Source organism: Balaenoptera physalus (genome assembly GCF_965194825.1).
Source record: "Balaenoptera physalus genome assembly, chromosome: X".
Taxonomy (NCBI): domain Eukaryota; kingdom Metazoa; phylum Chordata; class Mammalia; order Artiodactyla; family Balaenopteridae; genus Balaenoptera; species Balaenoptera physalus.
Window position 1 is genome coordinate 97,667,842 of NC_138903.1, and position 17,072 is coordinate 97,684,913.

The 17,072-nt window shown below is 49.5% G+C and overlaps 1 protein-coding gene across 2 annotated transcripts; it reads right to left on the reverse strand.

Annotated features, from left to right (window-relative positions):
* Window positions 1-206: 206 nt before the first annotated feature.
* LOC309653247 (uncharacterized protein) lies at window positions 207-16,952 on the reverse strand. Of its 2 annotated transcripts, none has more exons than XM_082447812.1 (4): window positions 13,624-16,952; window positions 1,595-1,655; window positions 941-1,087; window positions 207-729 (listed from the first exon to the last, which is right to left on the reverse strand). In XM_082447812.1, the coding sequence occupies exons 1-4, from the start codon at window positions 13,835-13,837 to the stop codon at window positions 702-704; spliced, it is 450 nt and encodes a 149-aa protein (XP_082303938.1). In that variant the 5' UTR covers window positions 13,838-16,952; the 3' UTR covers window positions 207-701. The 2 variants fall into 2 exon arrangements, with proteins under 2 accessions (XP_082303938.1, XP_082303939.1); XM_082447813.1 differs by having other exon boundaries at window positions 207-848.
* Window positions 16,953-17,072: the final 120 nt, after the last annotated feature.

The following is a 17,072-nucleotide window of genomic DNA, read 5'->3' on the forward strand; positions in this document are numbered from 1 at the left end:
GAGAGCAAGTACTATAGTTTCCCCCATTTTCCACAGGAGGCGGCAAGCTCAGAGAGGCTAAGTAACTTGCTCAAGTTCATACAGCTGGTGGGAGCTAGAATTTGAAGCCTGGAGCATCTGGTTCCTGGACCAGAGCTCTTAATTCCTGTATTTAATAAATGTCTGTTAAAGGAATAAACAGATGAATGAATGGACAAACGTATTAATTCATTTCACTTTACTTTAACAAACATTTATTGAGTGCTCTGTGTCAGCCCCTATGCTAAGCATTGAGGATTCCAATGTTAAACGTTTACACACAGGCACACCCCCCTCCATGGCCCCTGCCCGTGAGCTCACAAAAGCACTCTCTAATGTGGCACGATTTCTTCTGGCGAAAAGTAATCTGAGTTTCTTGAACAGCAGTTTTTAATGATGCTATTAAATTTAACCCAAAGCGGGAGTTGTGCACCGGTGAGCGAAGAGTTTCAGATGGGAAAGTGTCTTTGATTAATCATCGATTCAGCCAGAGAATGGTTACTACCAGAAACGGAGCTGCCACTCCTATCACATTAGTTAGCTCATCTTCCATCTATCATGTCTGTATGCTGTCGAACCCTCCCACGGTACAAAAATTATCTGTACTCTAATGGACAATTATCCCATCCATCACGCTCCTGGTCCTGCTGATTGCTGGCACTCCACTTGCCCACGGAGAAGACTTAACAAGTAGTCACGACCGATGATGCACTGGAAAATTGCTCATTTTTACACATTTCAAATCCACGCCAAATGAATGCCTTTGCAGGCTGCCCTTTAAGCTACGTTTGTTTCCATGGCTATATAAGAGCAGGTTATGAATTCTTTACCTGTGTGTGAAGTGTGGCCTCTGTGAATATTTCAAAAACCCCTCTAGGCAACAGCCCTGTACACATTAAAATAACAAGTGAATGAAACACACCTGGGGTAATAGCAGAGGCGCAGGCCCTGTACCTGGGGCTCGGGCGGCTGGTCAATCATGTCAGGGTGACCACAGTCTTCCTTTTCCTTTCCAGGTATTTTGAAGAGAATCCCAAGTTGCTTAGGGTCAAGGTGAAGACTCATGGTGCTGAAAGCAGGGGTTAAGTGGACAGTGGGAGATGCCTGTTAAATTCCCTGGGACTACTGCTGTGAGATTTGAGGGCAGAAATGCCCCCCTCCGCAACCTCCCACCCCAAGCCTGGTAACACCTTTAGCTTTTGATTACAGTAACCAGCATGCCCAGTACAATCAGAGTCACCAGTTGCCCAAGGCAAAAATCCAAGAGTTGTCTTTCCCACATCCTGATTTCTCACCTCTATATTCAGCCAGTCACTAAGCCCTGCCAAGCCTACTTCCTAAGCGTACCTCAGATTTGACCCATTTTCTCCATTCCTCCTGCCAGCGCTTTATTTAGTTTAGGACTCCCTCGCAGTCTTCTCTTGCCTTGGTTCCTTCAGTAGCTTCCTGGTTCCTCACCTCTCTTTTTCCCCTCGGTGACCATTCTCCCCCCAGTGGCCCGAGCGATCTTTCCAAGATGCAGATCAGACCATTTCCCACCCCCTCCTCCACTGAAGTGGTACTGACTTTACGATACCTGAGACCAGAGGCTCCCAAAGTGTGGTCGTGGCGCCAGCAGCAAAAGCATCTCTGAAAACCTGTAAGAGTAGGTACTTCTTAGAGACCTACCGAATCAGAAACTTGGAGTCCTGCACCCCCTTCCCAATTTGTGTCTGACAAGCCCTCCCGGTGATTCTGATGAGTGCTCAAATTTGAGACCTCCCACCCTAAAGCCCCGGTTCTTGATTCTGCTTGCACATTAGAATAAACCCGGGGCGCTTTTAAACATTCCAACGCCTCGCCCACGGGCTTATTAAATCCAAGTCCCTGGGGGTGGGAGCTAGTCATCAGTGTTTTTTCAGAGCTCCCCAGGTGATTTCAGTATGCAGTCAGGGCTGAGGACTACTGTTCTCCAGGATGAAGTCCCAACTCCTTAGCTTGGCATTTAAGGCCTATCTCTTTGGTCCTATCTCCCCCTGCTCCTCCTATGCTCCTTCTAGAATCGAGTGATAGGGAATCATTTACAATTCTCTGAGGCCACAGACAGTCTCTTTCTTACCTCTGGGCATTTGCACGCAGCTCTCCTCGGCCCTGGCCCTCCGCCCTCCCCCTCTTCACCTAGCTGACACCTTCTTATCTACAACACACAGCTCAGAAGACACTTCCCTGACCTCCCCAGTCTGCATTAGATGCCTCTCCCCTGCATCTAGATACTCCCACAGCAGCTATATCACAGCGCTTTCCCCATCGTCTTGTTATTCTCTGCTTAGTTGTCTGCTTCCCCTACCAGCCTGAGAACAGGGATTATCAGCCTCAAAGACAGTGCCTGGCACACAGTAGACGTCGCAGGCTACTACACATTCTGTGCCCTCTTCCCGGGTTGCCTGTCTGTGCCTTGTTCATGGGGTGAATTTCTACTCCACCTTCAACATACAGCTCAGATATCACATCTTCGCGGAAATCTTTTCTGAATCCCCTGTCTGGGTTAGGGACCCTTCCTCTGGGCTCCCCCAACACCCTAACCTTAATCGGATCCTGGCCCTTAGCACATGGGGCAGTGATGGTCTGTTTACTTATCTGCCTCCTCACTGTGAGCAGCCTGAGGTCGGGGGCTGGGGTCATGTGCATCCCTGAATCCCAGCCCCTAGCACCGGGCCTAGCACGTGTCAGGTGCTCAGTAAACATCTGGAGAATGGATAACTGAATAAAGTGAAGACCCTTTCCTTCTCCATGTCTGCTGCCACTATTGCGGTCCAGACCCCCGTTGCTTTATTGCAATAGTCTCCTGACCAGCCACCATCTCTCCCTTCTCCAATCCATCTGTCACCTCCCGACCCCACCACGTGGCTTTCTAAAAACCACAGTCACCATAGCCTTCTCAGACTCAGACACTTTCAGTGATTCCTCATTGTCTGCAGAGCAGATATCAGAGTGGCATTCAAGGCCCTTCCCAAGAGTGCCCTGCCTTTCCAGTCATGCCTCTCCCCACCCCCCAGTATAGGACTGGCTACATCATTTGTGGGTGGGCCGTGGGGCAAAATGAAAACGTGGCGCCCCGTTTTAAAAAATTATTAAGACTTTCAGGACAGCAACAGCAGCACATTCAACAAAGCAGGGGGCCCTCGTGAGTGCAGGGTCCTGTGATCGGGCACAGGCCTGCCCCTGCATGTAGCCAGCGTGCTAGCCAAATGAACTCACCGTTCCCTGAACTGCTGTGTGGCCTCATTTTCTCCATGACGTTGGCTGTTCCCAGTCTCCTCTACCCCTGTCACCACTCCAAAGCTCCTCTTGCCCACAGATCCACCTCTTCCCTGTCCTGCAGGGACCTCCTACCATTCCAGACCACAGTAGCTTCTACCACACAGCCTGAGAGCCATGGTTATGGCTGTGTGTAGTCATGTCTCTGTACTGAATTTTAAGCTACTTGAGGGCAGAGACACTCTTGTGCTCATCTTTGTCATTTCTACAGGTCGAACACAGTGCTTCGTACTCATCTTACTCATTGACTGACTCAGGGAAAATATGCCCCAGCCCCAGTAACCGAGTCTGACAATAAAACACTAGACACTGAGAGGCTGACGTGAGTCCCTCGTGATTAGCTGTGTAATGCTGAAGGAGTCACATCCTTCTCGGAGCTCTAGCTTTGCCATCTATAAAAAGATGATACTTTCTCTATTTTCTGCTAATAGCTCGTTCTTTGCTAATGTTTTCAAAATCCTCTTTTGTTTTTTAATGCACCTAAAACGTAAAAAAATACATATTTTATATCACATAATTGCAGTGTCTCAGTCTTGGAGGATCTGATTCTGTTTCTGTTGTTTCTGGCTTCATGGTGTGCTTTGTAATTTTGGGTTAGGAGTTCATGTTCAGCCTGACTCTGTCCATGGGAATCTGGAACCAGATGGAGGGTGTATTCCTCCAGGAAGAATTTGTGTTTGCTTCTTCCTGGTGCTTCAGGGCACTGGTAAGCCAGCATTACTCTGAGTGAATTGTTTATTCCCAAAGGCAGGAGCAGTGCCTTATTTGTCTATATGACCCAGGCTTAGCTTGTAGATGCCCAACATGGATTTGTTGATTGAATGGATGAATGAACAAGGCCTCTATGAGGTTCTTTTGGAAGCCCAATAAGATTTGTAACCTCTGGTGGTAACAAAGGACAGTACGTGCATCAGGAAAATAATTACTAACATTTATTGAGCACTAATTATGTGCTAGGTATCATTCTTACTGCACTGTGTGTACTAATTCATTTGAGTCTCACTGTAACTCTGTGAGGTAGGTACTATTAATGTCCTCACTTTACAGAGGAGGCACCAGGCTCAGACAGGCTGAGATCACACAGATAGTGAATGGCAGAACTCGGATATGAACCCAGAGATACACCCCACCCTGGAGATACATTTAACCACTGTCTTATATTGGAGGAGAGAGCAATAGTCGTGAGAGTAGCAATAGAGTAGAAAATTTCAGTACTGCCAGAGGGACTGCAAGAGTCACACAGGCCACACCAGGTATGGGAGGGGACATGGCATGGTCTTGTATTGTCAGTTAACCTTGTATGTAGCTCCCCACCCCAACTAGAATAGGAGCAGTATGAAGGCAGGAACCATGGTTTACAGCTCTTTGAAATGTTTAATATATATTTGCTGAATGAACAAATGAATTTAAAATTCATTTGAGATTAAACACGTGAATGCTTTAAATAAAGTATTTCACATGTTGCATGTCAGACTGAAATTGGTGATAAAGGTTTCACTTTGCTTTAAAACCTGAAAATGCCTAGATGTGACCATAACACAGTTGGGTATAGTCACACCTTGCATTTGTCTCAGTGTATGGTACTCAGGACCCCCTGGGAAAGAAGGAAGAAACTTGGATTCTGCCTTCATAGGCCCTGAGGCTGTCAGGAACCAAAGGCCACTGTGTTTGTAACCCGTCCCTTTGGCTGCTGTCCAAATCTAGGAGGGCCTGAAGGAAAGGGGGCTTTATTTGCTCTTATCCTTGCCAAGGCCAGGAAAGAATTTGAGTGTGGCTCTCAGTAAACATTGAGTCTTCCCTCCAGCGCTGGTCTGATGGAATGAAATCCCCAGTCTCCACCAATCTTGGTTCAATATTTACCTGGGGGTTTGCAGTGAGCCTGGGGACAGGGCTCCAGAATGGAGCTGAGGAGTGAGGGGAGGGCTGTGTGTGTGTGTGTGTGTGTGTGTACTGGGTGAGGAATGGCAGGGGTGGGATTGGGCGGTACCAGGATTGCAAGGCAATGAGAGTGAGGTCTGGATGGAGAGTGTTGGAGAAGAAATAACTCCTCAGTACACACTGGTTCCTTTCCAAGGACTCCTCTCTGCTGAAACAACTTGCCTGGTGCCAATCTTAGAAGTCCAGATTGGGCAGTTAGCCACCCAGGTTCCCAACTTGGCTTTCCTTATGGGTGTGCGGCGGTGCGATCGTTAAGAGGAATGAAGAGAGGCCCTGGGAACAGGAGTTTGCCCCGTGACTGTGCTGATATATTCATTGCCTCTATCCTGCCAGGGGGCATACAGCAAGTGCTTCCCTCCCCCACTCCCTGGCCAGACCAGGACTCACTGCTAGAAAACCCCCGGGGACGTCATTGCTGAAGAATGTAATATGGGGCCTGTTGCATTTGAGGAGCATGTGGAACATGCAGGTAGCTGGCGAGGTCTGGGCTGGAAAGAGATACGGGAGTTAGAAGCGTAGAGGTGAGGGTTGAAACTGCCCGAAGGGAGTATATAGAAAGAAAAGCAGAGGAAGGGGCTTGCAGAGTTATCATGGTCTGTGAGGTGGGAACAGGGCTTGGGAGTCATGTGGGTTTGAGGGGCATTCGTATATTCATCCATCCGTCCATTCATTCAACATTTACTGAGCTTTGTGCCACATACAGAGTTTGAAGAGGAAGTTGGGGATTTAAGAGGGAGAAGGGTTAAGAGGGGGATCCCTGGGTGGATTCAGATGAAGGAGGAGGGAGGGGCTGAGCGCCTGGGCTCTCTCCTACCAGGAGAGCACATCTGTTAACACAAAGCTGCATCTGTATCCCAGCCTGCTCCCCTCGCCCCCGCAAGACGGGGAGCCACATGGCGGCTTCCTACACCCTGTACCCCCTCCATGTTCTTTCTAGGCACTTAACTGTGGCGCCAGCTACACCCCTAGTGAGAGCTCAGGCCATCCCCAGGGGCGGGTTGGTGGGCGGGTGTGTGGGTAGGGTTGACACTTTTGAGAAAAAGAGTCGGACGGAGAAGGAGCTGTCTGTCTGTCTGTAATTGGCTCCAGCTGCTGCTGTGCGGCTGCGCTGGGGGCGTGGGGAGTGTGAATGCATGTGGATGAACCTGTGTGCGTGGCCCCTCATTGCTATCACTCTATTTTTCACCGTCTTGTGCGCTGGCTTCGGCCTCGCAGCTCTGCAATCTCTCCTGTCCCTGAGGATCCCGAAGGACAGAGTGTTCCACGCAGGCAGCACCAGCTTGAATCACTAATGCTGCTAAGCAGGAGGACAACAAATATAGGCCCCCATATGTCCTGGATACAAGCGCCCCTGCTCTCTCCCTCCACCCCCGCTTCCTGAATGTTTCCTACTGAGCGAAGCCCGGCACTTGAAATTAACAACACCTCACTTCTGCGCGGCCTTCTGGCAAAGAGCTTTCACAGCTGTCAGGCCGTGCCTCCTCAGACAGCTCCAAGGGCCAGCATTTTACAGGTGAGAAGCCTGAGGCCCAGGCAAGCAGGGAGGCTGGCACAGGGTCATCTGGCCGGTTGGTGGCAGAGCTGCGTCCGGGGTGCAGGTGCCCCGTCCCCAGCAGGGCACTGCCGAGAGGGCTGCTACCGGGTGGCTTGGGCTGCTGCCCTCTGTGCTTCTGAGAAGCCGGGAGCCGTGACTCCAAGACCTGCCTCGGCAGTTGCTGAAAACTAGGACCTCTGGAGCTGAGCCCAGACTAAGAGCTTATTTAGGGCCTGCTGCGTGCCTACCACTCAACCGCTGCTTATGGGGGCCTCAAACAGGGGTCCAGCATAGCCCCCGCCCTCAAAGACATGACAACCTGAATGGAGAGACTAAGCTTAGACAGCAAGTCCAAAGGCAATCCCAAGGGCTTCACTCTTCTCCGCTAACCAGTCTGTTACCAGGGACCGTGACGCAGAGACACCTTCCGCATTCACCTTTCTCCTGCCCCAGCCCTGTGGAATGATGGGTAGCAAGGGCTAAGGGTGAAGGATGGGGAACATGCGGGAAGAAAGGAAAAACTAGAGTTTCCGCTAGGTGTCAGGCACAGTGTGGAGTGTATATGTTATACATACGTCATCTAAATGACGTCTATAATATATCCTTATACACACACACAAACACATGCATACATAATCAGTTTCCATGGATTAACTCGTCTATTTACCTGACTCTCATCCATACAAAGGGTTTAGGACAGCCTCTGGCACGTTGAAAGCACCGAGTGGATGGTAACTATTCTTCCTTCTTATCGTTGCCATCTTCTTTCTCATTCTCTGCATGCATATTATATGCATGATCTCATTTAATCCTTCTGCCTCGGGGAGGTAGCAACTATTCTTTTCATCCCCAACTTACAAATGAGGAAACCAATAGTTTATTATATTCAAGCCTGGGGGGGTACTGAGAATGCAAATGAGAACCCAATACCTTTGTATTGGTAGCCTTTGGGGACCTCCCCATCCAGCAGGAGGGACTGGGGCGCACATGAACACTCACGGTCCAACGGTGCTGTGGTCGAGGAACGTAGCAGCGCCACGGGGCCACTGATGGTAAGTGACCTGGTACCGAGAAGCTAGGCAGGCTTCTCAGATGAAGGACGTTTGAGCTGGATTGTGAGGGATGGAGGCTTTTGCCAGGAGGGGCAGTGGAGGGACGGGAGGGACGTTCCGGGCAGAGGGGGCAGTATCTGCAGGACAGCGCCTGTCCTGGAGGGCGGGATGATGGCTGGTGGGGTGCGGGATTGGCAGCAGCAGAGGGGGCAGAGAAGGGGGTTGGGAGCAGCTCGTTCAAGGCTTTGTTGGCCAGGCTGAGAGTTTTGCACTTTGTTCTGTGAGCGAGAGGAAGCCGCCAAAGGTTGTTGTGAAGGCAGAGGAGGGATGGGCCAGGAAGACAATTCTTGGAGAGGCTCGAAGCGGGTGGACTGGTTGGGAGGCCCTCTCAAGGGTCCTGACAAGAGGTGGCAAGTGCTCTGGCCCAGGACTGTGGCAGTGGGAGCAGAGAGCAGGGGACCAGTCCAGGGACGTGTCAACAGGCAGACACCACGGGGCTGGGTGTCATGGAGGGTCAAGGAGAGAGCAAAGGTGACAGTGACCCTGAGCTTCCAGCTCGGGCCCGTGGTGATGCTGTTAGCTGAGATGGGAGCTAGTAGTTGGCAGGGGCACGAGTGGGGACGGGTGACAAGTTCAGCTGGGACCCGTTGGGTTTGGGGTGGCAGTGCGACGTGCGAGTGGACATGTCCAGCAGGAAGCGGGGTGGGAGGTGGGGCTGAGAGACCATTGGGGTTCAAGTGGCATTAGCTGACCCTGTGGGACCAGATGGAGTGTCTCTTCTCCCGTTTACTCCTCCAGGGCAAGGGCTGGGGACAGAGCCAGGTGAGCCCCAGCACGAAAGGGGCGGGATGTGGGGAGGACACCGGCCCAGGGTGGGAAGACACCTTTCTCCCAGCCCCTCCCAGAAACCTTGTCCCTTCCCCTCGGGACCAGTGTCCCCTTTCCAGGGCTGCGCTCCCGCCAGCGAAGGGAGGTGCTCTGTGCGCAGAACTCATGTCACGCAGGGGCCGCGAGCCACGGAAAGGACAGTCACTTCAGCTTTGAGTTCTTTAGTGGGGGAATGTCTTCTAACGAAATCCAATAAATTAGCCACCGGGGATTTGGGACAGAAAGGACAAATACAAGGGCTACACGGTGACCCCTGGAGCGTTCAGTGCAAACAACTGAGCCTTCAGTGCTGCGGAGCCAGAAGCACATTCACGAGGGCATTTTTAAAGATCCAGTCTGTGTGAACCACCGTGGGTCTCCTAGGAACCCTAAAACTTTAATTAGACCTAGTGGGTCTCATAACCAAATCCCATAATCCCATAAATCTGTAGCAACAAGTTAGCCACGAGAGTTTCAGTTACACTCTGAATGTAAGAGACCCAAACTGCCATCTTCTTTCTGAGCCTCCAACCAACTTCTCCCGTAGAACTATTATCCAGGATGGCTTGGATCTCCTCTGAAACCCCGAGGACGGCTCCTGATTCCTGTGTTAAATCCCTGGACCACACCAATAATGGTTCTGAACACTTTACACACATGAACTCGTTTATTCCTCATGAATATTATAGACCCTGTTTATATATATAATATTAATAGTAACAATCATAACAGGTCATGTTTCCTGAGAACTTAATGTAGGTCAGGCATGGTTCTAAACACAGGAGACAAAATAACTCCTAATTCCACGTGAACAACACTGTGAGGTGGGTGTTATTACTATCTCCATTTTACAGGTGAAGAAACAAATCACAGAGAGACTGAGTAAGCTGCTCAAGGTCACACAGCTTATAAGAGGCCTGGGCTGTGAGTCAAAGCTTGCCAGTGTGGCTTCAGTATGCTATCAACCACCCAGGTCTTCTATAGCCCCCAATAGCTCAAAACACCTCTAGATGAGAGCTCTGTGTCCATTTAGCACCTCGGACTGGTAACATCCCTGATTTAGGTCTACAGTGCAGATATTTAAGACTGCTCTGGGTCTTTGTGAAACAGCCTAGGAGCTGCTGTCTGGATGAGAAGTCAGGACTCAGAAAGCATTTACACAAGCTCCTGGATAGAGTCAAGATGTAGGCTGGGGCTGGTTAGAGGAATCAGAGCCCAGTGATCTTCTTCCCTACGCCCTGCCCTCGTTCCATAAGACGGAGGGCCATCTTTCTTAAGGTGTGGCCCAAGGAGAACTTTTGAAACGTGCAGATTCCAGAGATGAACCCCAAACCCAGAGACTCTGTATCTCTATGGAGATTGTAGCTGGAACATGCATTTGAGCAAACTCTCAGGCTGAAATAGTTCCAGAACCGCTCTCACTTAAGTCTTTGAGAGGCTGGAGGCCTGTCTTCTGATTCTGGAGGTACCCAAAGCATGCCCAGGGGGGCTTCCTCCCCCTCCCCTTTGCCCAGCAGAGAGTCAGGGAGGGCTAGAATGCAGAGAGCATGCTGAGGGCCCGCCTGCACAGAAAGCAGAGCTCTTTTCTGCCACCGTGCCCCTTGAAGGAGAGTGAATTCTGTATCCTCAGGAGAGGGTGGGGAGGGGGAAGCGAGGAAGCGAAGGAAAGCCTCTTGAAGCTGCAGCACCCTGGGGCCAAGACAAAGGAGTGTCCTGAGGGAGGGAGGGAGGGGTGGGGGGGCAGTGCCTTCGTGGGTCAGCATTCACAGAATCACGGAGCCCCAGCAGGAGTGACCGTGGCTCGGTATTGATGCTACAGCGGCAGTGAGCTTTACAGGAACCAGAGACTCCAACATTTTAGGTGGGACTCCTTTCCTTTTGTTGAGTGCTCAGGGAGCCGCACCCTTCTGGACCCTGCCCGCCCAGAAATGACTCCATCTCACCACTAGGGAATGGCTAGCAAAGCTCAGTCTGCAGTTGGGGAAAGCTGAGAAAAAGATTTCATGAATCCTTAGCTAGCAGTGAATCTGTCTATTTAGTTAGCTGGGGATGGAGTGGATGTAAAATTAGTGAGAGGAAAGGCTTGGGAATGCTCTCATCTAGTGAGGCTGGGAGGCGAAGGAGAAGAGGGCTACTTTAAGGAAATGGTGAGCCCCCCAAAACCCTGGTGGTGTTAGATCTGCACCCATTCTTAGATGATGGTTCATACAGCAGAGAGCTGGGAATCTTAATTGTGGCTGATTTTTGTTAAGTACTTACTTTGTACCAGGCACTATGCTGGGCTTCACGTGCATCATCTCATTTCACAACACTCTCTGAGAGAGCCTACTAATATCGTGCCCATTTTACAGATGAGGCTGAGATAGGTTATATGACTTGCCCAAGGCCACACAGCTAGTGAGTGGCAGAGCCAGGATTTCAACCCAGGTAGTCTTACTCCGAAACCCTGTTTACTAGGCCCTTGGCCTGTGGTTCTTCATGGGCAGCCCCTCTTTGCATCCTACAGCTATTGGTGAACCAGGTGAGTGACTGTATCTATCATGAATCCCCTTGGGTATGAGTTCAACTCTGGTCCCATATGAAGGAAAAGGTGGGGCAGAGTCTCCAAGTCTAGGTTCCTGTGTGATCCCCTCCTTTGAACTGCCCTCCTGGGCTGGAGAAATGCCAGGGTCGAGGAGTCACAGAGTATTTGATCTGTTTGATTCTGTGTACTGAGGCCTCAACATTTTTGAGAGTCCCTAGTTCAGTGGCTCAGGAAACCGAGCCCAAGGTTGCCCTTGCAGGGAACTCTCCTATCTCCTGTCCCATGCTAGTAGATGGGATTCTTTCTCCTCCATGTCCCCCATTTCCTTAAGTGGGTCTTTGTCCTATTACCCAAATCCTGAGTCTCTGCCTTAGTAAGTGGTCTTGTACTTCATTTTAGCAAGAACTTTCCCTTTCTGTCAATGGACTTTCTTGGTAATTTTGGCCTTGACCCGGGTCCTGCTTCCAGACTCTTGCTCTGAGGCTTATCTTTGTACCTACAATGATCTCATGTTCCTTCCTTCTCTTCTCCCCTCTATCAGAATTTGCTGCCAGATGGGATGCATCCAGGTGAGGCTTAACAGATTGACCCTCCCAAGAGGTTGGCATTTTAACTGATGCCAAAGCCCTGAGTCAAAGGAATTACGTACTTAAGAATTTTCAAGCCCTTGGGAGTGGATAGGGAGAGATTTGGAAGGGCAAGGGAATGTTCTTAATAATCCCGGAATGCCATAAGGTAGACATCAAATTCAGGCTACCACTAAACCAGAACCTGGATTATTTTGTTATAATCAGAATCCATCACATAGGACGATCTCCCTCCTCTCACCCACCACTCAAGGCTTCGACTAAAAAGTCTTCCAGATAATGAAGTTCTATGATGCAAGCATCATTTTCTCAGAGCTCTTTGGAAGGAGGAGGGCTGAGAAGCTCCATGAGTTACCAAAGACCACACAAACAGGCAGTAGTCAAAGCAAAACCGAATTCCTCCCGAGCTTCTAGCTTCTTTCTATAGTCTGATAACTAATCCAGTCTCCACCAGAGACAAGGTGAATTTCCTTTTTTCATTTCTCCAGTACTGATATTAACACTCTTCTCCTCAAATCCACCTCAGACCCGGTACTCATAGCAGAATACAAATAAGGAGCTGCTTATTTTGCCAGTCTGAAAAATTGAAGGTAGCCAGCCTTTCTTTTTCTCTGCTAAGGACAATGTTCCTTCTATGGTGCTGTGTGGAAAAAAAAAGGGCAAGACCTTCTGACCTCGCTCTGTTCTTATTCATGGCCCAGGAAGTCATTATGAAAGCCCAAAGGGACTTCATACTAAAGTTTTAGTGTGAATCCTGGCAGGTTTATCCAGATGACTTCCTGTAAAGGCATTCCTCACCCTCGCCTCCAAACATATCCTGTCCCCTAAGAATGATTTGGTCTTGGTGTTGGGGGAGAAGGGTAGGTAACAGGGCCTGGCTCTGTCATCCGGGGCTCTTTTTTTTTAATTAAAAAAATTTTTTTTGGCTGCGCTGTGTCGCACGCGGGATCTTAGTTCCCCGACCAGGGAATGAACCCAAGTCCTGTGCTGTGGAAGCGCGGAGTCCTAACCACTGGACTGCCAGGGAAGTCCCCATCCGGGGCTCCTTTGAGGGAACTTCGCTAGTCTCCCAAAGAAAGGGCCGAGTGTCCCCTTTGGAGCAGTCATTTGAACTGCTTCAGGGACTGACAAACTGGCCAGAGACAGCGTCCAGTCTCTCAGGAAAGTGGTAAATAAGAGCATCAGAAATGCTCCTTTCCTGGAGAGCCTGTAGCTATTCTGGCCTCTCTTTCCATCAAAATAGGAAGGCACTGGAAGGGGCCCTCTCCCCGCAGAGCATGGAGCCTCCCCATTGTGGCAGTGTTTCTAACAGGGCTGAGAATCAGCCCGAGCCACACTGCTCTTTTCACCATGGAGGAGTGTCTAAATTCTCATTTCCACCGACCCTCCTGCTTACAAGTACCTCTTTCCCCGTTTCAACAAATTGCTGCATAAAAAATGGAGAAGCCGGTAGCGGCTGTGCCCTCAATAGTAGCTGTGGTTGCATTTAAGAAATTCAAATGCCGAGGGTGCACTTCTCCCATTAAGTCCAACATGAGACATCAGGTGTGCACAGCACCGCTGAACAGAAGACCCTGAAGGCCGGGTAGAGTTTCTGGTATGCTGGGGGCTTGGGAAAGAACAAGGAGGCATTTTCATTTTCTGAACTAAGAAGCACGTCGGGGGGTGGGGGGAGAGTGCAGGAATTCTTCCAACGTCATGGGCTTGCCCACACCTGAGTCAGATATCGATGACCTTCCCCAGGCCCTGCCCTCCTCTCCCCCTCCCCAAAAGACAGTACGAGTGGCAACAAACCCCGGTACTTACAGGTGCAGAGGATTTTCGGACAGGAAAATGGAGACCGCAGGCTCCTGAATGCCTGCTGAGTCAGTTGCATCAGATTAGGAAGTGATGATTGTGAGAATAAGATGTTTGGAAAATCTTGTCGCCCCTCCCCTGGTTGTTTCAGTCCACATCCAAACTCAGACCACCAGCCCCCTCCCCAGGACATCTGTCCTTCCTGGCTGCCTGGTGCCTCCATGCCCCTTACCGTGAGGGTGCTGGCAGCCACGCTGCCTCTTGGAGCCTCTGGCCCGGCAAGGTAGTCAAGCTCCTGGGATTAGGTTGGCAAGAACGACCGTCCTCCAAACGATCAGCCCAGAGAAAGAGAGAGAGCGAGCAAACCCGAAAGCGGGTCCAGGACGGAGAGCTCCTGGTGCTGAGCATGTCTCTGGCGTATTCCGAAAGTGGCATCCACAGCAGAGAAAGTGTCCCAAAATAGCTCAGGCTGCCAATGCCTCGCTGAAACCTGAGAAAGAATTGCTGAATTCAAAGATCTGGGTCGCTGTGGGTGTGTGATCAAAGTGCGGATTTGTTGGTAGGAGGAACTCAAGCCATGAGCTTAGTTAGGAGAGACACGAGGTCACCCGGGGCACGGCCTGCCTTCTCTTTTCCAACTTGGTTAAGTTGGCAGTGGTGTCAGAAAGCTCCCCTGTGCTGAGACAGGGGGCTGGCAAGAGGTCCTAGGGATGCTGTTTTCAGTCCCAGGTCTCTGATGCGCTAACAGTATGAAATAGCAGTGCTCTATTTTCTGCATTTCAAACAAGGGAACTGATACTGTGTGAAGGTTTCTTTAAGATATTGCTCCGTAACTGATGAAATTCCCTTTCCCGTAGATTTTTCATTTCTTTTGGCCTTTGGCATAAGTAAATGTCAGCTCCTAAAACATCAACAGAGAAGAGCAAACAGTAGGGTCTCTGTGATTTCCTTGGGATTTGAGAAATCTCCCCTCCCTGGCTTCTGACTGGATAGTGTCTGTACATTGCTGCCTATGGCACTGGGAAGGATGAGGTCCACCCAGGCACGCTGTCTCATTTTTGTATTTGCTGAGATCTTGGGACATTCTCCTTTAATCAGGTATGTTGAAAATTTTAGGATTGTCTGCAGAGAGTGTGGGTCAGTATGTAGAAAGTTCAGCATATGTCTTCCTCGGATCAGCCTTGGGGTTTAAGACGAAAAAGCACAGCATTTGGTTTCTTGTTCCAGCTCTGCCTGTCTTTTGCTGTGTGATTTGGGGCAAGTCAGTTTTCTGTGCTGGACCTCAGCTTCCTCCTCTGTAAAATGAAGACAATCATCCCCATCCTAATCCTAATCCAATGGTATGAATAGTGGAGATTAATACAAAGGGTCACAAGAATGCTACTAGGGGAAGGGCTTGTCACTCTCAGTAAATGGTGGCAGTCTTCAGTTCTTCAAGGGACCCTGAATGGTAGCCACTCGAGTCCTGTATCAACATGTTTACAGTGAGCCTGATATATACCACAGCACTAGGTGCTAGGGGCTTCATGCCTAATGGTCAATATTATTTCCAATTCCAAGCCGTAGGACTTTGGGCCAGTTGCTTAGTGCCCGGGAGTTCAGTTTCCCCATCTGTCAAGTGGGTATACAAATTAATAATACAGGGCCACAAGCCTTTATCTGAAACCACTGGGGCTAGATATGTTTTGGATTTCAGAAGTTTTAGATTTTAGAAAAGCAATATTGTACATATAACATATATAACACCCCTTGTGGGATCTGGGGCAAGTATCCTGTGATCGAATACACTAATATTTCTAAGTTGGATAAATGAATAGCCTCATGCCAATTCAGGCCCACTTTGGCCACCAAATGAGCTTGCCACAAAATTTCAGTTTTCAGAATCTTTTGGATGTCAAAAAGCCAGGTAGGGAATTGTGGACAATGAAAGAAGCTAAGGTCTCTTTAGTGCGTGCCATGCACCGGGTGTGGTTCTAAGCAATTTATATGCATTAACTGATTTAGTTGGGCCAATAATCCTATGAGGTAGGCATTATTATCATCATCATCATCTCCATTTTACAGATGAAGAAACTGAGGCTCAGAGAGGTTATTTCACTCGTGCAGACTCCCAAAGCCAGTGAGGGGCAGAGCTGGGATTCTAACCTAGACAGTTGGGCGTCAGAATCTGTGCTCTTAACCACCTTCTCTCCCTACTCCGTGGGGTTAAAATGAGGCTTCAAAGGCCCACAGAGGCCAAGCAAGTTACTTTTTACTTGAAAAAGTAAAAGTGGCTTGTGGGTCCTGAGCCCACATGGTGAGCCAGTGCCCCATCTACAGGGAGCGGCTTACTCAGCTCCACCTGACTCTTGCCATCTCAGAACCAGGATCCAAGCCTTTCTGTTTTCCCCAGAGAAGCCAGAAATCCAGCTTCATAGGTGAAATCTCCTGACTTTCAAATGTTGGCAACTACTTTAAAAAATGGTAAAAACATTGCAGGGGTCAAATAAAATCCGTCTGCAGTCTGAATCCAGCCTGTGGCCGCCAGTTTGCAAGCTCTGCAATGAGGAAGTAGATGCGAAAGTGCTTTGAAAACTTAAAAATGTGTTCTAGACACAGACGGTCTCATTTTTAGGGTTAAGGTTTTTTTGTTTTTTTTTTTCCCTTCACTGTGTCTAGTTTTTTGAAAACTGGTGTTCCTAGCCTGATGGAGATGAAAAGTTGGAATTAAATAGAGACTTCAGTGAACTTGAACGCTTCATTCCTTTGGCAGGCTGGATAAATGAGAAGCCTAGGTGTACTGGACGGGCTAAGCCTCAGAATTCCTGCCACACCCACGGGCCCCTTCTAAAAGGAGTTTCCATCCGCAGACCCTAGCAGAGGGAAGGAGCAGTTTCTTATGAATAGGTGGCTATGTTTGGTGCCCACGGGACCCTGCATCCCCCTGGCAATAGTCGATTGAGCCAGGAGAGGGCATCTGTTTCAAGAGCAGTCACTCTATAGGCTGGCAAGTTGCCTAGGAGGGAACCTGGGATGAGAACTTTGCCCAACAAGCGCAGTGGTGACTAAATTTGGACCAATGAGAGTCTCTTGCTTGGGCAGTTTGAATACCAGATCCAGAAAGAGTGGGCAGTTGGCAACAGGGGCAGAAGGCAGGCAACAGGGCCCATGAATAAGCAGGTCCAGGAGAGATGACTGAGCTTCAGCTAGGTGCCAGACACTTTACACATGTTTTTTGTTTAAAACATTCAAATACCCTGGGAGGTAGGTACTGTTATTATCCCTGTTTTAAAGACAAGATAACTGAGGCGAGGTAACTCGAAGTGCTGGGAGCTGGAACCCAGGTTTGTTTGATGTTAAAATCAGGGTGTACAAACCCCTAAGCCAGCAGTTCTTAAACTCTAGAGGGTTTCAGAATCACTTGGGTCAAAAGGCGGATTCCTCGGCCTCACCCCAGACCTACTGCATTTTAACAGTCC

Bases quoted from the DNA above. Each gene is read 5' to 3' on its own strand.
- LOC309653247 (XM_082447812.1), bottom strand. From the start codon at position 13,837: ATGGAGGCACCAGGCAGCCAGGAAGGACAGATGTCCTGGGGAGGGGGC. The intron at 1,656-13,623 runs GTAAGTACCGGG...CTACTCTTACAG, and splicing joins TCCGAAAATCCTCTGCACCT to GTTTTCAGAGATGCTTTTGC. The intron at 1,088-1,594 runs GTATCGTAAAGT...CCCTGCTTTCAG, and splicing joins TTGGGAGCCTCTGGTCTCAG to CACCATGAGTCTTCACCTTG.